This window comes from Diprion similis, chromosome 14 (assembly GCF_021155765.1).
Source record: "Diprion similis isolate iyDipSimi1 chromosome 14, iyDipSimi1.1, whole genome shotgun sequence".
Taxonomy (NCBI): domain Eukaryota; kingdom Metazoa; phylum Arthropoda; class Insecta; order Hymenoptera; family Diprionidae; genus Diprion; species Diprion similis.
Genome location: NC_060118.1, coordinates 1587300 through 1613825, shown reverse-complemented (window position 1 = coordinate 1613825; position 26526 = coordinate 1587300). Strand labels below are relative to the sequence as shown.

Sequence of the window (26526 nt, the reverse complement as noted above, 5' to 3'; positions counted from 1 at the left end):
TTCGATTTATATTTAAAGACTGATGTTCTTTTACTTGCTGATATTTTCCAGAATTTCCAGGCTAGTTGTTTTAAAACGTACTATTTAGATCCATTGCACTACTACACGGTGCCAGGGCTTACTTTTGACGCGATGCTTGAACATACGAGGGTGAATTTATAACTTTTAGATGACCCCGAAATGGTGTTATTCATTGGACACGCTCGCGCCAATGACAGATTTATGGGCAAAGATTTTGATTCGAATAAGGAATTATATCTTATGTATTCCGATGTGAACAATCTTTACGGTGCGGCCATAAGTGCGCATGTACCAATCGACGCATTCGAGTGGGAGCATAATCCTATCGATATAACTACCCATCTAGACGATTCACCGATCGGTTACATCCTCGAGGGGAACTTGGACTATTCTACAGAGCTCCATGAGGAACACAAACACGTACCTCTCTGATCGTAGCATTTCATACCACCAGGTAGTAAAATCACTGAACTCACTACCACACTTCACTCCAAAACAAAATATATATCACGTTATAGAAATTTAAAGCAGAGTTTAAGGTTTGGTTTGAAACAAGTCAAAGTGCATAGAGTTTTGAAGTTTGCACAATCTTTATGGCTCGAGCCCTACATCACGCTCAACACCATCATGCGCAAACAGTCCGGGAATGAGTTTGAGGAAAACTTTTATAAGCTGATGAATAATGCTGTGCTGGGTAAAACTACAGAGAATGTGCGAAATCACACGGATGTTGAATTGATTACAAAATGGGATGGAAGAGGTGGTGCGAGAACGCTCAGTGCAAGGACAAACTTTCATAGTTGCACAGTATTTGACACCGATATGGTCATTATGAGCGGATCCACGTCACTTCACTCAAAAAAAAAACCGTCAAGTCACGGATCTTTGCGCCATTTGAAATATCCGTAGTACTATGTAAAAAAAATACAATTTCAAGGATTTTGAATTTTTTTCAAAAATGGCCGAGTTCGAGCAATGTGAAGTTTTGTATACCACTGTTGCACTGCTATGTTTGAAAATTCATATCTGCGAAAGTATACATCGGAGCGGACTGATCCTGCAATCGTTCTGTTCGTGAAAGAATGCGCTTCGATAAAAAAAAATTTATTTGAAAAATAAGCATTTCTTTCAATATTTTTTTACCGTTTTTTTTTTGGTTTTGCTGCCATTTCCGCGGGACTAACAACAATTCATGGAGATAATTTTTTCGGATACCTGTATCTTTCCTCTTTAATCCTGAAAAAAAAAAATTGATGTAGAAGTTACCAGGGCCGGAGAAAAAAAATGAAACGTCTCGTCGCGCGTCACCGCGCGCGCCGGCCCACGTCGGCGCTACTCCTGCGAACTCGGTGTGTTGTGTACATGTATATGTATCGAAGTGAGGAGGTCAGTCACATAATTCCAGGTCAAAGAAGCTGCATAACCGTTGAAAGAAATGGTGAAAAAATATCGGTTCAGAAGCATCTGATGTTGAATAATCTGAGAGAATTGTATCGATTATTCCGTGATCGTTATCCGGGTAAAAAAATCGGTGTTTCTAGATTTGCAGAGTTAGTGAATTTTTAGTAGTATGCGATTTCGCTGAGAATTATGCATTTGTTGTACAAGATTCCACGCAAGGGTTTCACTAGACCAATAATCAGGCGACTATTCATCCAATCGTGGTTTACCATAAAATTTACGCCGACGACCAGTTGAGACATTTTAGTTTTGTGATAATTTCAGAGCATCTGAAACATAATACAGTCGCGGTTCATTTATTTCAAAAAAAGTTGTTCAACTTTATTAGAGAGAAGTTTCAAAATTCGATTTCTATAGAAAAAATAATTTATTTCTCCGATGGAGCAGCTTCCCAATATTAGAACAAAAAGAAATTTCATAAACATAACACATCACTTCGAAGACTTTCAATGCGAAGCCGAATGGTATTTTTTTGCTACATCACATGGAAAATGGCCGTGTGATGGTGTTGGTGCAACTGTTAAGAGATTAGCTTCGCGTACGAGTTTACAACTGATTGGCAATTCCGATCCTATCCAAACACCGCTGGATCTGTATAATTGGGCAGGTTCTTATTTTCGGAGCATATCTTTTGCGTACTGTACGTCTGCAGAATATCAAGCGGAAGAATCTATTTCACAAAATCGATTCGATAAAGCCTTGACAGTTCATGGCACTCTAAAATTACATGCGGTTATTCCAGTATCTCATAAACTCATCAAAACAAAATTATTTTCCGCATTAGAAAAATTTGATTCGACGAAAATTATGAATTAATTTCAAATAGAGGTTGGCTACTAAGCGTTATCCTGCGAATCATCGCTGAAAACATCGGCCCTTTTCAGAGCCACCAACATATTGCAAGATTATCTATCAGTCATGTAACACAAACTGAGTGAAATAGAATTAAACCCAATTTCAGCACAGGAGTGCTCAACGAACCATAACCGTACTGGAATTCTCAGAACAGGTATACAGTTTAACTCCAAGAAAGGATGACCAGTGGACGGATACTTGAGGGCTAGGGTGGTTAATATCTATTTCCGTAGAATGGATAGCCCGGGTAAGTGGAAGAGCATCAAATAAAATTGAACTCCACTTTATCGTATATAATATACGCAACGCACCGAGTTCGCGGGAGTAGCGCTGACGTGGATCGGCGCGCGCGGTGACGCGTGACGAGACGTTTCATTTTTTTTCTCCGGCCCTGGTAACTTCTCCATCAATTTTTTTTTTTAGGATTACAGAGGAAGGATACAGGTATCCGAAAAAAATTATCTCCATGAATTGTTGTTAGTCCTGCGGAAATGGCAGCGAAATCAAAAAAAGAAACGGTAAAAAAATATTGAAAGAAATTTTTTTTTCCCAAATAAATTTTTTTCTATCGAAGCGCATTCTTTTACAAACAGAACGATTGCAGGATCAGTCCGCTCCGATGTATACTTTCGGAGATATGAATTTTCAAACATAGCAGTGCAACAGTGGTATACAAAACTTTACATAGCTCGAACTCAGCCATTTTTGAAAAAAATTCAAAATCCTCGAAATTGTATTTTTTTTCTACATAGTACTACGGATATTTCAAATGGCGTAAAGATCCGTGACTTGACGTTTTTTTTTTGAGTGAAGTGACGTGGATCCGCTCTTATAGAAATGAATATAGTCGAAGTTTGCTTTAATGAACCAATTCTCAATGGTGCAGCAATTTTAGACCTATCGAAAATCATTCTATACGATTTCCATTACAATTATATACAGCCTAACTTTCCCGATAAAAAAACCAAAGTGTAGTACACCGATACAGTCGGCCTTATCTATCAATAAAATGGATCCAACATCTACGATATCGTCAAACGTGATGTTGACTCAGTGTTTGACACCTCGGACTACCCTCCCTACAATGTGTACGGTATTCCGCTCAAGAACAAGAAACGTCTGGGCCTGATGAAGCACGAGAACAACGGAAAAATTATGATAGAGTTCATTGGGTTGCGAGCGAAGCTGTACAAATTTACAACAATGGACAAGGATGCGGAAAAACACGTCAATGGTACAAAAGTGAGCAAACGCGCCAAGGGTGTAAAGAGTTCAACCTTGAACACCATCACGTTTGATGATTATAGGCGCTGTCTACTGGCTTACAAAGAATTGACTTGACCACAATGCCCAATTCGTGGTAAAAAAAACTCCAATTCAGCTTAATCGTACGGAAGAAATTGGCTTTGAGTTGGCAAGATGACAAGCCGTAATTGATACCTGGGCAAACCGACACCGTACCTTAGGGGTTTGCCGCTGCTCCCATACACTAGTTATAGGATCAGCTATATCTATAGAACTGCTGCGAATATTCACATTTGACACCTCGGACGATCTTTTGTCAAATTATTCATTTAAAAAATGGAAAAAAAAGTTTTTTGGAAATGAAAAAAGGATCTCCAAGAACAAAATCTCCTTTTGATTAAGACGTAAATAAATTTTTCCGAACATGAGATATGATAGACACATATATATGTGTACATGAAAAAGATTTGACGAAATATTTTGCTCAACTGTATGTTTTATTGTTATTCCGGAAAATACGTACAAATTATGTTACATGTCCGTTTCATTCATCCAACTGTAGTGTGAATTGTCAAACCCCAACCACTTGATATAGAGCTGATACCCACGTTTGCGTAATACTTTCTCCATCAGGTAGCCATCAGGGTATTTTACTTGACTGAGTTCCTCCTCGTACAAGCCTCCTTCGACAGTATGATCCTGATAATCGGTAAGTTTGTACGTTGGTAAATATTTCCATCGTCCAGTTGGGTGTATAGCTCTTTTCAAATACATTTTCGAACTTGCTGATCCGAACTAAATCGCCAACATCGAATTTCCGCTTCCGATTACTCCGTTTGATTTGGCGGGGCTTGTGAACGCTTCGATGTAATTGTTTTTCGTAGACTGTGCTCACATTCACCGGCTTCATTCAAATCATGCGATGCTTGGTATTGTATGATTTCATGAGATCGCTCAAAATGTCAATCCACTTGTGAAATCCTCGGAGAGTAAACCGCTTCCACATTTTATTTTGCAATGTTAAATTAAAACGCTCGCATACAGACGCCTTTGAATTGCTGAATGTCCAATACATGTTGATATTGTGCTGCTTCGTGAGTGCCTTGAATTCGCTGTTGATAAATTCTTTGCCCTGATCGACATGTAGATGCTTGAGTGTGTAGTTCTGTTTTAGTACAGATTTCGGGGTTACGGTCACATCTTTCCCACTCTTGAACTTTATCGGCATCGCCCACGCGTAGTTGAGAAATATGTCGATAATTGTAAGTAGGTATTTGTACCCCTTGTTGTGTGAGCTGTATGCAGCCATGTCGATGAGATCAGCTTGCTACTATTTCGTTGAAATAGCCGGTATTTCCCGCAGCCTGCGACGCCATAAGTGGTCGAAGACAATCTACAATTTCTTTAGGATCATCCCAATAGACGTCAGCTACTTCTTGCCTCTTCTTTCGCGCAATCTTATAGTCAGGTGAGCCTTCACTCGACTTTTTCGGCGAGCCGACATGTTGTTCAATGAAATTTCTATGCTTTGTACTTTTTAGATCGTCGCGAAGACTACCATCGGCTTAGTATCGTTTTCAATGTACATTTGTCATCGTTTCAATTTTTATGTAATTATTCTTGTTCGTCTTATTCACAACCGTTACATTGGGGAATTTTTTAAACGGTGATTCGAGTAACCCTGATGTTCTCTGGTAAATTTTAGCTCCTGCGTTGATCAGTCTGTTGGCGAAATTAATTTGTGAATCACCAATCGTCATGCTGTTTGTCAACTTTCGAACGCCATTTGTGGTAACTGAATTCTTTTTTTGGCTTGTGCTGAACATTTTCAAATATCGCGCCACGGAATCCACTGTTTTCTTCACCGACATCCTTATAGTGAAAATTTTACCAAATTTCATTGTTTTATCGTGTGCATCCTTCAAATCCTCATCATTATCTACATCCTCATTTTTCTGCTCCTTTCATTGTGACATCAGACAGTTCGGTTCCAATTTCGTCTTTGATATGTTGCTGCTGCTGTTGCTTCGAAGTATCCACTAAGTCTTGCAGCGGCGTTATTAGGGGCTTAAACACCTCCCTCATAACCTGCTCGGTCGTGTATTTGTCCAACTTGATCATCTTGTGCTTCTGATGTATGACATCGCTTGCTTCCGATATTTCACTCAACGCATCGCTATACTTTGGGATCTTGGCACTTTCCATGTCGTCGACTTGATCCTCACAATTGAACTGTGCCGGCTTGTATTATTTTATGCTCATAAAGCAGTCAAACCTCTTCCTGTATCTTTCCTCGTTGATTTCGCTATCCTTTTCAATCACGATGAAACTGTATTTACGACCATTCCAGCATGCCAAGCTTAGGTCGTTAAATTGTTGATACGTCATGTCGGTGATCACGTGATCGTTGTAGATATGTTCCAGATTCATTTTATTCCGTCGAAATAGCACCAATAACTTTGCATTGTCACGCACAAGGTGTTTCGAAATACGTGCATACGTTCGACTGAGTTGAAAGTTATCGACGTCGCGATGCTTTCCCATACTGAAGTATGCTCTGATATTATCATGGTTCACACACGACACATCGTTCAAAATCATCACACAGTTGGGGTGCATCTCTTCAGGTTTCACAACCTGATTGTTCTCACCAAACGGAAAATAGCCCACACCCGGCACGGGTTCTAGTAACTTTTCCAAACATTGACACATTGGCTTAATGAGGGATTAGAATAAACGTAGACATTTTTGAATCATAATCCATAAGCATGGGTAATTAGTGAGAGAAGAGCGTCCGTTTTACCACAATTCAATGGGCCGCAAAAAATTGCCCTCATGGTATTTGGTAGTAATTTTCCATGAGGTTTCTATTTCTTCTTCTTTCCCCACCGAACCAGTTTGTCGAAACTTGCAAGAGGCAGTTTGTCTGTCAGATCTTGAAATCTCATTACACTCGGTAAACGAAGTAAGGAGAACTAACATGATCGCATATAAATTTATCCGTTTATAAAACTCACGTTAGTTGCAGTTTGACTATGAAGACGTGCACACGTAAGAGGCGCGGCGGTAGTTTGCTGATCACAATCATCAATCATCTCCCAGTTAAATTGCACGTTTCTGCGTATCAGTACTGCGTACCGGTAACGGAATTGGTTAAGAGCTTGGCACGCGGCGATCCGGGTATCAATTTGTTGAACGCTGCATGTACAGATCACGGCATTGTATACCCAAAAAATCAAGATAAGGCCGCGAGAAATCTTCCCGACAAAGTGCTAGCTGAGAAGGCATGGAATCGTGTTTTGGCTGAGGATGCTAGCGTGGGTGAAAGATTTGTGGCGTGGGGAGTCCCAAAACCGTAAGAACTAGATCTGAACTCGATATGTGTTTAGCAAGAAAGCCGTCAAAACTTGGAGTCTTGGAAACTTGGAGTCACTAGGGCTGCAAAGGCCTCCATGCGATCGGGCCATAAGGAGTCGGCGTTGGCCGGTACCCATGCAGCCACAGCCGCACGTGGGGCAGAGAAGAATATTCGTGTGCCCCGTGTTATACCCGTGCCAGAAAAACTTGGCGACATCCTACCCTTTCTCATTACAATTCTCGGTGGTTTAAGCGCAACGGGGATTTAGCGGGTGGTGCTGCAGGTATAGCTCAAGCGGCCAACGAGGCTAGCGCCAACAAACATTAGTTGAGGGAAATCAAACGACACAACACAACAACGGAGGCGATTGCGTTAGGCAAGGGATTATACCTGGAACCCTGCCGCAATGGCATGGGCCTGTACTTACGACCGGTAAAAAACTAGCAAGCTACCACGCCGAGCACTCACCGACGTTAAATTACACAAATACGCTCCAGACATGAGAATTCCACATTTTCGCAGCGTTTTTATGCGGAATGATCTTCCATCATCAGGACCGAAGAAGCGAACATCCGCAATTATTAATCTTGACGATAAGAACGATCCCGGGTTTATTGGGTTATATAATATACAAGAAAAACTGTGATCACGTTGTGTATTTTGATAGTTTTGGCGATTTGAACCACCTGGGGATTTGATGAACTTTCTAGGTGTTGGTAGCGTGAAATACAATTATAAGGGGTATGAGGAATACGACACTGTGATTTGTGGTCACTTGTGCCTCATATTTCTTTGCGGACAGCTATAGAACGGGTGGCGTTACATGGGCGAGCATTAGTCATGACAGAATCATTGACTTTGAACACTTTTGGGCAGCCCATTTGTGCTAGTGTCGCTATATTTTCCTCCACCGAGTTATCTTCAATGAAAACTATGTTCTCAGATTCGTCAAGCTTATGATATTCAATTCAATACCTAATATTCGAGAGGGGTGCAATAAATTTTATCTGAAGCAAGCAGACAATAGCCGGGAAGTCATTATGATACCCACAGGCAGCTACGATATTGAAGATATTGCAAATTTTCTGCTCAAGCAACTTCGGATTATTTTACATTACGTTGAATAACTCCGGCGATTTTGTTTCGATCTTCCTAAACTTGTGATTTTCTGAAAGAAGATAAAAATACGCACATTTTGAAAAAAAAAGTCACTCAAGTCCGTTGATTCGTTCAAAAGTTATAGCACTTTTAGAAAAACAGTAAATTTACGGAATCTGTGAAAACGAGTTTTTGACAAAAAATGGTAATAGCCGTGCAGAGAGACGAAATTTTTCTGGAGCAAAATGACCAAATACGGGTCCCCTTAAATTACCCAAAGAATCATATTAATTATTCACAAGTCGTTCGAATTTCTCGTCCCGACCTTGCTGGGTGGTTTGAAATGGAACCAGCCTATAGCTTCGAATAGTCGATCAAGATGAGGAGTTAGTTAATTTTCGCGGAGAAACCATAACTGTACGCTTACATGGAAAATCGATCAGATAATGGGGATCGTATTTGAGACGAAAAATCAGGCAAGAGTTACAAAAGCGAGACGTCGTGGCCAAATATCATTCGTCGTCCAGCACCATTGACGACGCTGACATCTCTGCTGAAGCTGACACCTCTGAACGCTCGGGGTGACCTTAGAGTCTAGGTCTCCGATTATGTGGAAATTCTGGAAAATGAAAATTCTTGTCTACTAAATCCTGTGCGTGTTACCGTAGAGGAAATACCAAGAATACAGAAACCCGTGACATTAGACGAATCGATCGCACACTTTGACATTCACGCCCATCAGCCGTTAGCATCATCAACCTTTGGAAACAACGATGAATTTCGCATTTCCGTTCAAAATCAGAACGAGTGCGTGCTACCGAAAAAGCTTTCCACGCAATTACGGGAAAGTGATGAAAGACGATTATTCCATGTTGGCTACTACGATATTGGGCAACATGGCTGTTTGTCACATGTTTGAGGAAATACGCTACGAGTTGAACGGTGTGGAAATTGATCGAAATCAAAATGTGGGCATTACCAACATCATGAAGGAATACTTATCCCTTACCCCCGGGCAACAGCATGGCTCGAAGAACACCGGCTGGCTGAGCGTCGCTGATATCGACCTGGCCGATGATGCAGGAAATTTTGATGTTATACCGCTGCGTTATTTGCTGGGATCTGCCAAGGATTATTGCCGAGTCGTCGTTAATGCCAAACATGAGTAGATTCTCACACGCACCAACACCGATTTAAATGCTGTACTTTAGGCATACACTACCGAGAAGTTTTAAATTACCCTCAAAAGAGTCGATTGACTGCTGCCCTTCATTAAACTAGCCGACAAGCCGAAAATCCAGCGACTTAACTACATCGCCAAGGACTCGGACATTCCCAAGAGCTTTCGTTCCTGGGAAACGTACGTGTATCCGATGCTGCCGTAAACGACGCGGCATGTCTGGGCGATCAAGACATCGACGCAGCTGTAGAATCCTAGATACGTTATAATGGGATTCAAAACTGCGAGGAAAAACGAAGCAATGAAAAATGCTGGCAAATTCGATCATTGTAGAATAAAATATGTAACACTTTTTCTTAACTCACAGTGTTACCCGTAGGAAATTTAAATCTAGATATTTCCAATAATCATCACGCTATTCTCAACGATATGTATGTTCAGTTCCAAACATCCTACCACAACAAGGAAGCCGAACCTCTTCTCTAGATAAGTGAATTTATGAACCACGCGCCCCTGATCGTTATCGATAGCTCGAAACAGAATGAATCGTTGAAAACCGGACCGGTGGACATCCAGCTGGTATTTGAAGCGAGCGTTTAATTTCCTCAAGACACCGCAGCTCACTGCATGATCTTGCATGATCGAGTCGTTGAATACAGTCCGATTAGTGGCATGTTAAAGAAATTAATATTTGCCGATATTGGAGCGATAGGTCTAATTTTGGGGATATAGAAAATATAATGTATAAGGTTATTTGTTTAATTCAGAATAATATGATTTATTATCATATAAAAGCTGGAAGAGAGAATGTCATTGAGGATAAATGAAAACATGTGTTCAATGTATCTGATTGTCGTTTTGAAACCTAACATGCTCCTTTCACCAACGTCCTGTAACCGACATCTGTCATTTTGTCAATATTTTTTGAAGAATCCAGTATATGTGTCAGATTTATTCACATTATCAGCCACCCAGTTTATTGTCATAATGACTCGAAAAGACGCATTTTCTGGAATTTTTCCAACAGGTCTAACTTTTTTCAACTTATAACATTCCGCCATCAAACAAGACGCAACAGGAATTTTGCCACCCCCCCCCCCCTCCCTCCCCCCGCCCCTTCCGACTCCGACGCCACCACCAGGTCGGCCCCTTGACATCGGGGGGACCCCCCCGTCGGATCGCCACAATCTTGGTCCAGAACTCTCATACATACCCTACTATAGGCGTTGTTGAAGGACGTTGAATTGAGTTATGCAAAGAATATGGTAATTGTTTCTCGTGTAAAAGTAATTGAAAAAAATTATTTTATTCTTGAAAAAAATTTTTTACGTGGTTCTGTTGGCCGAATATTGGCTGATTCTCAATTTTTTTCTATGGGTTGTCTTAGGTATATTTCCCTAGGAAAATCGTTCCATTACACCCGGAGAAAAGCTGGATCATCTGAAAAGGCTACAAGCATTTTTATTTCTAATTCCCTTGAAGCTAAATGATTAAAATTTGGCCGCTCCCCCCTTCTCAGCTGGCTACGACCTTTAACATTGTAATACATCACACAAATATGTTTTAATTGTATTCAGAGCCTAAAGATGGTCGGCAGATGACCAACCGAAACGTCGTGCAATAAATTCAAATATTTCTATTTATGACCAATTTTGACGAATATAATGGATCAAAAATTAGTAATAAGTAGGCTGCGGCCGCCTTATAATTTTCTCACCATTTTTCTTAGTTTCCAAGAAAAGAAATTTAAATAAATAAAATTTAAGAACCAAATAGTCCTAACAGATGCGGAAAGAAATTAAAATAAGACATGTCACAAAAAATTTTGATATTTTGCATTTTTTTCAAAATAAATCAAAAAAATCCTTTCATCTTTTGATGTTTTTTGTGGAGAAATAAACATTTTTCTCATTTATCTTCAAAAATATGCAAAATATCAAAATTTTTCAAGACGTGTTTTATTTGATTTTTTTCCGCTTCTGTAAGGACTATTAGAATTTGGTATAAGTATATTTTCTTATTTTGTAAACTAACAAAAAATGTAAACAAATATGAGACAATCACAGCCCACCTTCTATTTATGAAATACATTACTTATTTTCCACCCAGAATCTGTGGAAAAAATTGCAAAATAAAAAAAATGGGTTTTTTTAGTTATCCCTTTTTCACGCAAAAATAATCGTCGCGCCACCTGAAGGAGTAGCGACGAAATTGTTTAAAAAATCAGGTTTCTTGGGAAGTGGCATCAATGCGAAAAAAAAAGTTATGCAAAGATGGCATGAGGCAAATGACTCCGCGATTTCAGTTAGAATACCCCATATACATATATTGTAACGTTTGCCCTGGATGGCCTGCAATTTGCAGTCCAGACAATGCACCGGTGAGTGTCTTTGCCTTTCAGTTACAATAATTTAATTTATATTTTCATCTGAAAAGGATATCCAGTAAGGAGGTGAACACCAGTACCAGGAGTGGTTTTTGAGTGTCATATATTCCCTACACCTAGGCTCGGGTTTTATCCGTTGCAGATGCAAGCGCGGGTTTGATCCGTTGCTGTCTATCCGTCTAGTGAAACGCGGGTTTTATCCGTTGCTTGTGGTTGATCTAGTAAAGCGCGGGTTTCATCCGTTGCTTGTAATAGATAGTGTTCCTGGCTAAGCGCGGGTTTCATCCGTTGCTTTTGTGTGTGTGTGAGCGCGGATTTCACTCGTTGCTCCTAGCTAACTGAAGTCAGCCAAATGAATAAATTCACCAGAATGTTTTCTATAGAACAATCAAATCTTTAATGCACTTATTTATCTGTGAGTTTTACAGTTTAGCCTAACAAAAGATTATATCTAATACTGAGGTGGTATGCACCTGTACAATCTTCTAGATTACGTCGTTATATATAAATTCCACCTTGGCTTCAATACTACTGATAAACATTAATTGCAGTTTTGGTTTACTGTTCACCGTAATGTAATAATCAAAAAATTGAGTCTGAATTCAAACAAAAATTGCTATACGTTTCTTTTCGTTATAAAAATTAAGAAGGTGGCTCTCGTTTAGCCTGGATCAATTTTTCTAAGGTTGATTCTAGTTATTTTATAACTAATCTTTTCTATTTACATAGTTCTGAACTATTTAGTTTACTCTTGAATTCTTGCGCAATCCGGAGATCGCCTCGGGATTGACTCCTGCGTTCAACAAAATTTGTGAGTCAGCCCGGGTGATTCCGTGGATCTGCTACTGATGACCGATTTCAGTCGTCGGATATCGGTCTCGCCGTCTGTCTTTTAAATCGAGCCGTTGCAACTCAGTTGTCCCCCTGTCGATCGGTCACGGTGGTTGCTAGCGTCCCTCCTTGTCATTGTTAGCCGCGTCTAGTCGTCAGTGGCGCTCTGACTGCGGCTCCGGTAAGCGGTGCTCACGTCCAGAAGCCATGGTGACGTGATCCAACATGCCGATGTCGAGTTGGACACGTTACAATATATATATATATATATATATAAGAGGTTGTTCTCCAAAATCGATCCAATTTTTTAAAAATATTTGCAGAATTTGTCAAGTGGTTAAAATTGTCAGCATAAAAAAAATTCATTACTCAGAAAGGGATGGTCTTAAAAATCCGAAAAAATGCTGAAACAATTTTTTAGAGATCAAAGAACAACATATCAAAAAAATTGAATCGGAGATGGTGAGGTCTGCAGGTGTATCATATCGAGGTGGACAGCCTCGTATATAATATATATGAGTAATGAATTATTTTAGGCTGGCAATTTGGACCACTTGACAAATTCTGCAAATATTTATGAAAAATTGGATCGATTTTGGAGAACAACCTCCCATTTCTCAACACGTGAATGCAATTTTTCTTATTCAATAATTTTATCCGACAAGCTCCGTCACCCAAGACTAGCATTGCATAAATGCAGGTCAATTGTTGGTTGATGATATTTTAGAACAGAACGAATAAAAATGAATCCAGATTCCAGCTCCTTGATTACTTGAGAATTTATTTTGATAAAATAATGACTTATTTCATAAATTATACCGTCTAATATTGTTAACATCGAAGTTTACATCTTGGAAACGATTAGTCAACATGTACTATCAAACTATTTGATTTGTATAAACTTCTTTCACTGTTATCAATGGATCATTCTAACCACCTAATTGATATCAATCTATAATGTATATTCGATTCATAATGATTAGGTCGTCAGAATAATTTCATTGATATAATGAGGTCATTCAACGATACGAAATCAATGAACCATGCAGTCACACGACGGCCCAAAGCACCTCAGAGCTGTGGACCATGATTCACAACGATGCATCACGCGATGCAACTGAAAAGATAATTACAATACGAGGAACCAAAAGATGTGAGATTTTTCGTAACCATACGATACAATGGCAAAAGCTTCAATTTGGCCGGTGACTGGGACCACAGGACATCGACTTTCATCAAAAATAAGCTCAACGATAGTCAAAGAAACAGTAAGAGAAAAGGTAATTAAAAAAGAAAACGAAAAAAAACTGAACGAAAGTGGAAACGATAGAGAAATTATGAGTGAACGGTCGCGGTAGAACAAACGATAGTGATGAAGAAAAAAGGAAAGGTAAAGTCCCATCTGGATCAATGCGATCAGGAAAGAAACATGATGTCACCTGATTGGTTGAGCGTAGAGTAGACGGAGGTCGCAGTTCGGCTCGTTGATCTCGCCGTTGTCGTGAAGTGGTTCTTTTTACAGTTGTTGATTGGTCTATTGTTCCCCATCATAATTAGGTCATCCCTATTGTGGCGAATATCGGTTACAAGTAAGCCACGCTTTTGAGATTACCGTTAGATATTGCGTAATGTTCGGTCTGTGACTTCCTCATTGGTGGATGTTGGTACCTCGGTAGTTGGGATCGTTGTCGTCCTATTGCCTTATTTGCCACTGCCAAAGCGCGAAATACGGAGTTGACAGAGAAAGAATTAGTTAATAATACTTTATCGTCTAATTTCTATCATATTCACTTGGAGTATCTCGCCAGGGACGCATTTTTAGGGATTTTTCTTCAGTTGCGTGCCCTTGTGACGGACCGCTCTGAAATCCTACGTTACAAGGTATTGAGCGATTAAAGAATGAAAATGTTTTTTACGATGAACAACGCATCGGATAACGAGTTAAAGAATCGCAAGCTTACCTGCTAACGTCTTAGACGTACAATGAGTAACATCACAGAACGGATTCCGCGTTCGATCTTCCAATACATGAGGACCAATGCTCTACATTTTACAAATTCCATCGTCCAAGCGGCATAAAGGAATGTATACTAACAGCATATCCGGCATTTCATAAAAATTGACCTGGTTTTGACTCGACTATTTTCAACTGTGCAGAAATTTCTTTACGTGAGAAACAAAGTATTCTTTTTCTCAGTTACTAATGCAGTCATTTCTGGATTGTGAGTAATTAAATTAATTTATGAATTCGACTTTTAAAAATCCGAGTTTTTTTTTCGGGCGGTTGAAAAATTTTTATTTGCAGTTATCCATGTTTATACATTCTAATAATTTTTTAAACGACTATCAAATACTCTTGATTCCTTAACGAACATGTAAGAATTATGTAATGGATTCAATGAATTCTTTGGTACTGATTTTCATCGCGTTTCGGGAACATGTTACGAAAAATCAGTTTTATCTTTTACTCGACTTGAACATGTTTGCTATAGGGATTAAAAATAATGAGAACATTGTTTCTACATTTTTAAATCGTTAAAAATTTAATTTTTGCGAGTCTAGAATTATCAACGTGTTCAAAACAAGAAGTATGGAATAAATTTTCATCAAGCAAAAGAATATTCAGATGAGCTCATTTGTCCTTTTAGAGAAACGTTGTAATGTTGGATTACGCATAGTCTGCTGAGATTATTTATACTTTTTGCAGATAAATTTCATCAGCTGACGCTTTTTTGTGTCCAGTCAGTGAATGATTAAACAGAAGACCACTAGCTAATTGAAACAGATTCTAAAATTTTTACATTTTTCTAAGAATTCTATCTCAGGTAGATTTATGAAACGGTTAAGATATATATTTATTCCAGACTGGACTATAATGGCCACTTCATTGACATGAAGCGCAGAACAAAGCTTTTTCCCATCAGGAGAGTAACCCCTTTTTACGTCAATAGAGTGACTACAGTTAAGTTGGTAATAAATTCCTACATACGACATGAGAATTAGGTCGATTATTTCGTCGGGTGATTCCAAGTTTTTCAAACTTGGGAACGATCGTTGATTTTACTTTCTTGTTACATCATGTACTCTCATGCAATCGATTTGGGTCTATGGATATATATATTAGGGTGCCGTTATTTTGGCTTCAGATCTATTTTTATCTTTTCGTATAGCAATACGATACAGTGTGTAAAAAGAAGTTTTATGAAGTTTCAAGGCTCTCGAATGATATTGACCATGACATTAAGGATTGAAATTTTACACATCCAAAAACTTAGGTCGCCAACTATGCCATTTCAGGATTAGTTGGAGGGCGACGGATCAGAGATTTTCTTTTCTTTTTCCGCAGAGTTGCGGAATCCAAGTTACGGGTTCACGCCAGTCATACGGGCTAGCGCAGATGTGCGATTCCAGGGTGTCTTACTCACTACACCTCCACCTCCTGTGGAACGCCCCCAGCCAGAAACTATAGTGATAATAATTCTAGCAGTGGGCTCTGTCTGTGTACGTTTTGTCAGTCATGTCGTCCGTTCAGTGCAGGCCGTCCGTCAGTTATGTCAGGCAACCATCGGCGTTCTTACGTCGTGGGATATTCTCTGCATAGGTAGCAACGAGTTGCCACCTTTCCGTACTATAAAGCATTACCCCGACAATGTTGTGGAGAGTGATGCCTCTCACGACCGTGTCCTGTCTCTGTCTCAGTTCTGTCCAGCGGTCACATTCGAAGAACGTGTGTTTCGCGTTATCTCATCCGTGTCCGCAGTACGTACAGTTGGGCATCCGTACTCGGTTCAAGTTGTGTAAGTACCGTCTCAAGTCACAGTGGCCCGTCAAAAGCTGGGTGACGTAAAAATTTACATCCCCGAACCCCCTCTGGATTCACGGTCTGAGGTCCTTGATGAGTAGTCTCGTCCAGTTTTCCGTCGTTTCTTCCGTCCGACGTTCTTGCCACGTCTGTAACGTCACGTCTCTTTCCGTCGTTGCCGCGTCCCATCGGGTCACGTCCGCGTCACTTTCGTAGATCCTCTTGCGCTTGCACGCAAGAAGGTCTATGGAAATCACACCTGCCAACACCAGAACGGCCTGTGCTGAGACCGTCCGATAGGAGCAAGCGATCTTCAACGCGCCCTGTCTCTGTACCGTCGTTATCGCGTAACAGTATTTCTTAGTCTTCAGGGAGTCCGCCCAGATCTCCGCCCCGTAGAGCAGACTCAAGTATATAATGGACATTAAAAGTCTCCGTTTCCCCAGTCTCGGTCCGTTCGCGTTTGCCATCAAGCGGCTTAGGGATGCTATCCTTTTGGCCGCCTTCAGAGCTGTCCGTTGTATGTACAGCCAAAAGGTCATCTTTGTATCCAGGGTCACCCCCAGGTACTTGACTTCTCCTCGGGTCTCGATATCATCCGTCCCGACCGTCATGCGTAGTATGGTCGCTATACGTCTTCTAGTGAGAAGCACCAGTTCTGTCTTTTCCATCACGAGTCGCAGTCCGTGGTCAGTCATCCACCGTCCGACTCGTCTCATCGTCTGGTTGAGTGCGTATTGTGGCAGATCTGGAGCGCGCTCGACTATCACCGCCACCACGTCGTCAGCGTAAGCGACTAGGCAAACGCCGAGCGGGAGCTTCAGTCTCAGCAGGCTGTCGTAGATCCTGTTCCAGAAGTGAGGTCCCAGTATGGAGCCTTGGGTGACGCCCGCAGTGATCTGTCGCGTCACTTGAACTTCGGTCGTTTCGTACGTCAGTCGTCTATTCCAAAGGTAGTCTTCCACAACCCGGAGCAGGTAAGGCCGGACCCCGAAATCATCTCTCAGTGACTCCAGGATGTCCACCAACCTGGCTGAGTTGAAGGCATTCTTAACGTCCAGTGTCACCGGCAGCGCGACGGGTCGCGCGGCGTGGCAATGTCCGTCTGTCGACCAGAAGGAGTCAACCACCTCTTACATCACAGCAATCGTTGATCGACTCTTCCGGAAGCCGAACTGCTGGTCTGAGAGGCCCCCGCCGTCCTGTATCGCGTTCGTGAGTCGTGGTCGCAAAAGCTGTTCGTACATTTTCCCTGGCGTGCTGGGGTCACCCTTATCCTTCAGGATAAGGGCCGACCTCGCCACCTCTCACCGGTCACTAAATGTCCCTGTCATAAGGCACGTGTTGTAGAGGTCAAGGAGTATCTCTGGCCTCAGGCTCGCCATCAGCCGAAGAACCTCCGCTGGTACCCCGTGCGGTCCTGGCGCTTTACCCGTCTTTATTGCCTTGGTCGCTCCGACGAGCTTCTCGGCGGTACAGACAGGGGGTGCCATTGTTGTTATTATTATTATCATCATCATTTTTTTTCTTTTATCTGAGAAGTTGCGGAATCCAAGTTACGGATTCACGCCAGTCATACGGGCTAGCACGAATGTGGAGCTCCTCCAATGGCCCACCCACTAAACCGCCACCTCCTGTATAACGCCCACGGCCAGGACCTATAGCGATATTACTTCTAGCTGGGGGCTCTGTCTATGTACGTCTTGTCAGTCTGTCCGTCAGTTACGTTATGTCAGGCAGCCGGCCACGCTTTTCCATCTGAAGATGGTCTCTGTGTAGTTGGCAACGAGTTGCTACCAGTCTGTACGTGGACCATTACCTCAACAATGTTGTGGAGGTTGATGCGTCCCATCGTCGTCTCAACTCTCAGTCCCAGATCTGTCCAGTTTTGTCCAGCGGTCTCATTTGAGAAACGTGTGTTCCGCGTGGTCTCGTTCGTATCTGCAGTACTTACAGTCTGGCGTCCGTACTCGGTTTGTATTGTAAAGGTACCGTCCAAAGTAGCGGTGGCACGTCAGAAGCTGGGTAACGTGAAAGTTTATGAAGGCGATATACTGATGGTTGCTGGCCGTGTTACCCTCGACCACCCGCCATTGCCCCACCCGTCACAATATTTTGTCCTACGTCATCGTTACGTGTGGGATAGTCTCCAAATCCCGGTTGCCTGTACGTCGTTATGTTACCTATGTTTGCCGCTACTAGATCCAGCCATGCAGTCATCTCCAGTAGTAGCCGTCAGCATCTGTTCGTCTCAGTCATTCCCCACTCGATCGCCCTCGCGTTAAAGTCCCCCGCGACCACGAGGTCCCCGGGCAGGTCCCTGACTCTATCTTCGAGAAGCGCTGCCTTTCTCTCAAACTCTGCTGCGGTGCAGTTTCGGGTTAGGTAGACGCTGACGTAAGTGAAAGCGCCGGCCATAGCCCAGACTTAATCGTCCCCCACGCTACAGCTGGTCATCCGAGGTCGGGCAACGCCCCTCACTGGGGCAGATAGCTGCTGTCTTGGTTTTTTTCGTAATCCATGTCTGCATCAGCCGACTCCTGTACGGTTTGCACAGTATCAGGATGTCAGCGTCATGTTTTTCTGCTATCTGTGGTAGTGGCATATCTGCAGTCCTACTTCGGTTCAGGTTGCCCTGAACTATCTTGTCTTTCGTCCGGCCTGCTTCCTCTACTCCTCCAACGCAACTCGAAACACAGTGCACCTCATGCATGCAGACTGTTTCTACAGTCTGTGGCAGGATGTCCCGTCTGGCCACATTTCCTGCAGCACTTCGTCCGCTCCGTGTTCGCGCAGTTTGCCTTAGTGTGGCCGTAGTCAAGGCACTTGTGGCATTTTGTAACTATCAGTCGCTGTCGGACGCAGCAACCCATCCATCCAATCCCGATCCGTCCCCTACCAAGCAGCATCTTGGCTTTCTGCGACTCAAGATCGCATACCGACATGTACGATTCGGCCCGAAAATGTGGACGCCAAAGTAAGCGTCTCGTCTCGTCTCCCGTCTTAGTGGTTGCACAACGTCGGCTTTGGTCGCGACGCAGTCCAGGACCAAGGTCTCCAATCGAACCTTGGAGGCCTCGGCCCTGACGTTACCCGCGTCGCAAACCGCATCCTGCAGTGCGCTTTGAAAATCGTCCCGTCCGTCCGCGTCCGTCTTAATATTCAGAAAATATAGTCCGTTCTTGCTCCTCAGAGTCGTCACTTGAAGGTGGCTCTTCTTTGCATCGACCTTCTTCCGTATTCTTTTCACAATGTCGGAGTATGTACTGTTATTCACGGGTTTCACGAGCACAGCCGTCCCCCAGTGTTCGGCAGCCGCTCTGCGCTCTTTAGCCCGGGTCGTCGCGTTCGTCTCGTCCGTCCGCGTTTTCCGTTATTTAATTTTTTTTTTCGTCACGGTCTGCCAGGCTGTGGCCGGTTCTACTACCATTGGCCTCTTTTGAGAAGATTCCGGGTGGTCCGAGTCACTTCCCGCTTTCTTTTTGTCCTTGGCCTTTCCCATTTTCGTTTTTTCTTCTCAGTTTGCGTCTCTGTCGATTCGTAGTCCGTCTGTTGTGGTCTCAGGGCTGCTTTGATTCACCTGTCCAGGGCAACGTCAGCGGCCTCAAGTGTTGTCGTAATACCCTGTTTCACGGTCATATCCATGTTTTTTTGAATGGCCGCTGCCCTAACCATCCTTATCGCGGTCCTGTGAATAATCCTCACCATGTCCGTGAGGTCCGTAGATTCCGTGATCCTCATGTCACCGCCGATCGCAGATGTAGTGAACGCGCAATTCGCCTCACTACCCACGCTCGAAACACTGGCCATCCGTTCGCGTCTCGGTAACCGTAGTGTCGTCTTGTTCCGTTAGTCCTGCGGCGCTCAGAATCCGTGCTGCTACCCTGGGCCACCGGGGTTTTTACCCGATCGGAACCCGTGGTAGATTTCCCGTGTGCTGGGGCTACTACCTGAGGTATATCCTTGTTATGTTTGTGCATCTCATATAAATGTTCCTGGGAGCTAAGCGTGTCTCGGGGGCGCAACTCCCCGTACCGTGGCAAAACCTAAGCACGACTCCTGGAGTCCCCTCGGAGGCCATCCATCAGGGCTGTGCTGATTTCAGTCCCCCTAAGCTCACTCGGTATACGCGGGGTAGTCACATCCCGAGCGCGGGGATTTCACACCCCCTCGCCACCAGGGATCGCGGTGAATTATTATTACTATTGCTCTTTATATTATTATTATTATCATCATTTCTGGATTCCTAATACATCGGCAGTAGCAGCGGCGGCGGCCGCGAGATTTCTTTATAATATAGAGTGATGTATAGGTCATAAAGTGGAAGAGGGAATACGGGCTGGGGCGGAAAAATAAGGGGGAAGAGTGGACGGAAAGGGGTGAATATTTAGAGGTATCTCATCGCTATTTTTCATCCCTCATTTGTATAACATTGAAATTTTTTTTGTTGAGAATATCATCGCTCGTCAACGCATTAATATACTAATAAGAACAGAACGTATTTTTGTAGGGAATTGAACGCTCTTCAAAAAAGGTCTTTCATTTTATGATTACTCGACATTTTCAAAAGTTGTATCAGGTAAAAAGGTATTCAAGAAGCTTAAATATTTTTTGATGATGTAGATTTATCATGAAATGTTAAGTTGCCTTCTCAGTAGTGCGCTAGATTTACTACAAAACTACGTTCTGGTCTCATCGGTAAGCTAATGCATTGACGAGCTATGAAATTCCGAGGATAAAAAAAAAAAATTCCATATCATTCAAATAAGAAATGGAAACTCGCGATGAGGCGCCTCTAAATAATAATATTGAGAGCAAAAACTTTTTTTTCGTCATTCAGAACAATATTTCTGACTTAAATTTCGAAAAAAATACTTGATTTTTGTCATACAGTCTATTATACCGGGTGTCTCATTTTCAAGTACCACCTGATTTATCTCGAGAAAGACTGCTCTGATCAAAAATCGACTTGAGTGAAACTTCTAGGGTTCGAAGGGGGACGTTCGAAAAAAAAATTGTTCTTAGTCTCAGATTCAAAATAGCGGCGCTACGATGGCAGAAATGTTTTTTTCAAACGGGGACATGACTTTTTTTTGTATCAAAAAATTTATCACATCAAAACTAACAACTTTTGCACGACCGTTTTTTGGATCAAGACCGTAATTTTTGAGTTACAACGCAATTTTTGACTATTTTAGCGCTAACACTCGCAAGGATCAGGTCTCTGCGGCTCGTCACTATTGTTGGACTCCAATCCCTCCTTGTAGAGTTTGTGTGTATGTGTGTGTGTGTTTGTGCATTCTTGCATGTGCACACAACCTTGAACCTTTCAGCCCTCAGCGGCACAGTCGCATTCAGGAATGCCACCTGTTTTAAAACACGTTTTTACAATTTTGGAATAGTTTTATTCGATTTAACCGGGTTTTTTTGTAATTCTATGATCTTGATATGTTAGAGAATCAAAGTTTATGTTCAAATTGTTTTTATGTTTCGTTAATTTGTTTATATAAATTGACAAACTCTGAAAAACAGCACTTTTTTTAAAAAAAATGTATTATTGAAGATAGTTTTAAGAGTATTCTTACGATTTTTGGTGGGCGGGGGTTTTTAGGGTCGCTGATTACGAATCCGTTTTCAGATTAGCAAAATTCAAAATGGCGGACACAATATGGCGGCTGTACACTTCAAATGACGGATTTTATGACCGCAAAGCGATTGCAATTGATTTGAAAGTTTGGAAAAGATCTTGGGTTTTCATGATATGCGAAGGTCAAACGACTTTTTGCGTTTTAGTCCGCCATATTGGATCCGCCATCTTGAATTTCCAACTTTTGAGTGCGGATTCGTAATCAGTGACCCTGAAAACCCCCGAATACCAACTTTCGCTCTCGTCAAACGAGTTTTTGCACGTTTGGTCAGCCATATTGAATCCGCTATCTTGAATTTTCAAATTTTGAGTGCAGATTCGTAATCAGTGACCCCAAAAACCCTTGAGTTCAAAATTTCAAGTCGATAGTGAGTAAGGAAAAATGTGTGCCGCTAATAGTTAAAGGTGTTCGAATATCCCACCATTCATGTTCAAACATGCCTGAGCTCTTCTCTCAAAACCGTCAACTGTTCTTAGTGGAATTTCTCTTGGGATCGCCCGGCAGGCTGCTCTGATTCGTTCCATTTTATTCTCTCGTGTCGTAGGAAGTAGCCCGCGGAGACTGACGGGGTAAGCGAAACGCGATGTTACACATGCACTAAGAGACTTTCGGCGCAGCTGATTCGCCGTAACAGTGGCTACGGACGCGCGTCAGCTTGGCGCAGCCCGTGTACCGAAAATGAGCCAACCCTACTCACATTTCACGCGCTGTCGTTCCGATTGAGGAGTAGCAGCTACACCGAAAGTCTCTCAGTGTGGGATGTTACACATGGGATGTTAAGACTTTACCTGCTCGTACATCCTGGATAGCGCTGAAATAGTAAAGAATTGCGTTGTTACTAAAAAATTACGGACTTAATCCGAAAAACGGTCATGCAAAAGTTGTTAGTTTTGATGTGATAAATTTTTTGATACAAAAAAAAGTCATGTCCCCGTTTAGAAAAAAAAACATGTCTGCCATCGTAGCGCCGCCATTTTGAATTCGAGACTGAAACAATTCTTTTTTCGAACGTGCCCTTTCAAACCCTGAAAGTTTCACTTAAGTCAATTTTTGATCAGAGCAGTCTTTTTCGAGATAAATCAGGTGGTACTTTAAAATGGGACACTCGGTATATTAGATCGTTTCCCCCGTTTAAAAAAAACATGTCTGCCATCGTAGCGCCGCCATTTTAAATTCGAGACTGAAACAATTCTTTTTTCGAACGTGCCCCTTCAAACCCTGAAAGTTTCACTTGAGTCAATTTTCGATCAGAGCAGTCTTTTTCGAGATAAATCAGGTGGTACTTTAAAATGGGACACCCGGTATATTAGATCGTTTCATTTTTTATTTTTTTTTTGTTTTTCATCAGCGAAACGTATAGGGTTTAACCTCGTATAATACCTTGCAAAAGGAGGGCGCTGACAAAATATATTAAGTGATGCCCTCATTGAGTATTGTATTAAAAAAAGTGTGGCCCCCCTCTCAGACTTAATTGCCAACGTCCACTCTGTTTGGGGAGTCTTCCTAGCTGAAGAACTGTAGTTTTAGGTACCGGGAGCTGAATTTTTCTTAACATGGTTAATTCGTAAAGAAATAATTTAAACAAACAAAGGTACGAATTTGACTCCCACCCTCTGAAAGTGTAGGTTTTGATCTGAAATCACATTACGAAAATGGGGAACGTCAACAAACAACACTACAAGGTACCTTACCCGACGTATTATTGATTACTCGATGTTTACCAGCCTCAGTGGGCAACGAATACCATAATCAATTTTTCCCCAAGACGGTTAATCTGTTGAACGAAAGAAGCAAATAAAAAAATAATAAAAATCAACTATTTAGGAAAAAAGTGCGATGGAAAAATAAGCCCCAACAGAAAGAATATATATGCAACAACCCTTGAACAGAAAAAAATAAAAGAAAAATTTCATTGATCGAATGTAAATATTTTGGTTCAGGGTGCAGATAGGAGACCGCTACAGGGTTGAGCGCGCGTGCCTGACTTTGCTGAGCCCAACGGGACGCGGTGTGTAAGCGGTATATTGAAAAATATAATCAACCTACGTATTAGTACCGAATCTCATTCGAGTCGAATTAATTTTTGCATTTTGGCCCGCCTTTTTGGATTCGCGATTTCGAACTCCTGTATTTTGAGGGTAGATTTGTAATCAGTGACCCCGTGTAAGTGATGTGGAAGTTTTCCTTGGTGTAGGTAACTAGGGATAACTAATACGTAAGTTTTTAATATTTTTTTTTCAGTATGTCGCTGACATGGCGGCGGCGGCAAGATATCTCCACAATATGGAAAGTTTCATAAATCTATACATCAAAAAAGCGTCAATATGTGTGTGATAAATTTGGGAGCTCTCAAGGTGCAACTGTTAAAGTTTAAACCCAATTAAAAACGATGAAGCCCAAACTCGGATGTCAAATTGAGTTGGAAGGTACACACATATTCGAAAATTCTTCCAGGGTGCAATATTGCGTAAAATTTCCATTTACATGTGTACCTACCCGCAGTATCACTACCCGCAATGGCCTCAAGCTCGCTTATCAATATTACCATTTGTGTGGTGGTGTCTCTTATATAGACCGTTAACCACATGCTAATTTTATAGTTTCGAAAGGTTGCAGGAGAGCGGTGTGAGGAGCTCAGGTGGGAGCGTGAACTGGAATGGCGAAGCAAGTCGAGAAGTGGATCACCGGAACGGCGCCACGGTGACAGAGCCGTGCTGGTCGACAGAATGGAAGGAAATGACTGGGATGAAAGGCCCTCCAAACAAACTCCATCCGCGGGTGAGTTTGATTCTACATGTGTAACTTTCTATGCTAGGATCAGAGAATCAGGCGCGCCAAATAACTCTCTTTGCTGATTATTTCCATTCATCATCTCCGTCGAGTTAAGTGTTGGATGATTTTGTGGTAAATTAATTATTAATTAAAGCTGATTGTTGTGCTCATTAATTTGCTCCATTCACTCACTCAATTGGATGAGCCTTGTTATTAGTGGTTTACCAGATATTCGTAAAATAATAACATATAATCGGTATTTCTGAAATGTCGATAAAAGTGGTTTCCAAAAATTGATTTGTGAGTATTCAAACATTGAAAACGCATTTAGTTTGAAATGTACTCAAAATATCTCTAAATTAAATAGTTCAATTTTTCTTCGACCATAGAAGCTATCCTTCACATGATTGATTATAATTACTCATAAGCACGAATTTGAGCATAAAACCAAATATTTACCAGTCTAGAATAGCAGATAATTCACATGCATAAACTTTGTCCAATCATATAAAATCATAGGCGTAAAATAATTTACTTTTTACGCAGCAAAGTGTTGGGTTCATGGTCAGAGAAAGCTGGTGAATCAACCTACAGGGAATTCTTGAAATTCAGGAAGCGGTATAAGATAAACGTGATTGAGGATTTCAAGTATCCAAAAGGTTGAGTGCTCCGGACGCGTATGCTACCGGTAGGTCGGCACTGTCTTTATCTTGGTTTAAAAGGGGAGGATAAGATGCTTGCATCACCGATTCAATCTATATTTATTGAACGTGTAGTTCATGACTAGAAGTATAACAGGTGCAAGTAGTAAGGTGCGCCTCTCAGCCGTTTTCGAGAAATCAGCACTATTCAAGACATCTAAGTTTGGAATGAATGTGAAATATTTGAAGGAAAAAAAAAGAAAATGAATTCACCGGCAGGAATCGATCGAGAGATCCCGCACCCACAAAACGGGGCTCTCGCCGCTGCGCCACGCTCTTATTGTAAGCAGCTTGACGGTGACGTAGAATGCACATAAACGCTTTATAATTTTGATTATCCATTTGAATTTTCGATTTTGATTGATAGTCACTTGAGTAGTTAGGATATAAGAGTTCTGGATTCTAGTTCCAATTTTCGCCACCAGCCCCCCTATTCCTACAGGCCGGAGCGACTGCAGCGCCGCTAGGGGGGAGGGGAAAGCAAGGAAGAAGCGAGTGGAAAGTGAGGGGGGGGGGGGGAACCTGTCGGGTCTTGTTCGACGGCGGAAGGCTCTAGGTTAGATAACGCTAGACCACTTAAAAAAATACCTGGAAATGCTGCCTTTCAGGTCATGCCGATAATGAACGCAGTGGCATAGGGACACAAGGGAAAAATTAAAACCATGCCAGAATATTCAAAAATGTGCTTATGCACTATTATAAACCATCGCAAAAACCTTACGCAGAAATTTAACAAGTGGTTCAGTCTTGCCTAATCGTCGCAGAGTCGGATTCTCACCATCTGGGTGCAATAATTACTGATTGCTGCTACGTTTTCTCAAGAGGCTTTTCCCAAGCAACCCTTTTCGTCAGGTCCCATTAACATAAATCTCCCAGTCACGAGTCTAGGGATCAGAATTCATCTCTATGCCGCTCGAAGCCGCTTTTCGCCAGCCGATTCTCCCACTGGGTATCTTCAACGTTTTTTTCACTGATAGGGGAGGGGTAGGCGTGTGCAGGCTCAGACGTGATTGACCATAATTTTTATCTTGCAAGCTGCTGCCGCTGCAGAACGCGGAGACCCCCCCCCCCCCCCCCTCAGGATCCTTCGACATAAGGGCAACACATCCATTGCAGACTCATCAGTCTTACACAACACGTAAAAGTTGAAAGTTCAGAATATCATCGT

The 26526-nt window shown here is 42.0% G+C and overlaps 1 protein-coding gene across 1 annotated transcript in view; it reads left to right on the top strand.

The window, feature by feature from the left end:
- Positions 1 to 25262, top strand: part of LOC124414954 — a 256017-nt gene extending 230755 nt beyond the window's left edge. Inside the window, exons 5-6 of the mRNA XM_046896145.1 lie at positions 24486 to 24663; positions 25204 to 25262. Of these exons, the coding sequence (XP_046752101.1) occupies positions 24486 to 24663; positions 25204 to 25262 (237 nt within the window). The remainder of the gene's footprint in view (positions 1 to 24485; positions 24664 to 25203) is intronic.
- The last annotated feature ends 1264 nt before the right edge of the window (positions 25263 to 26526 follow it).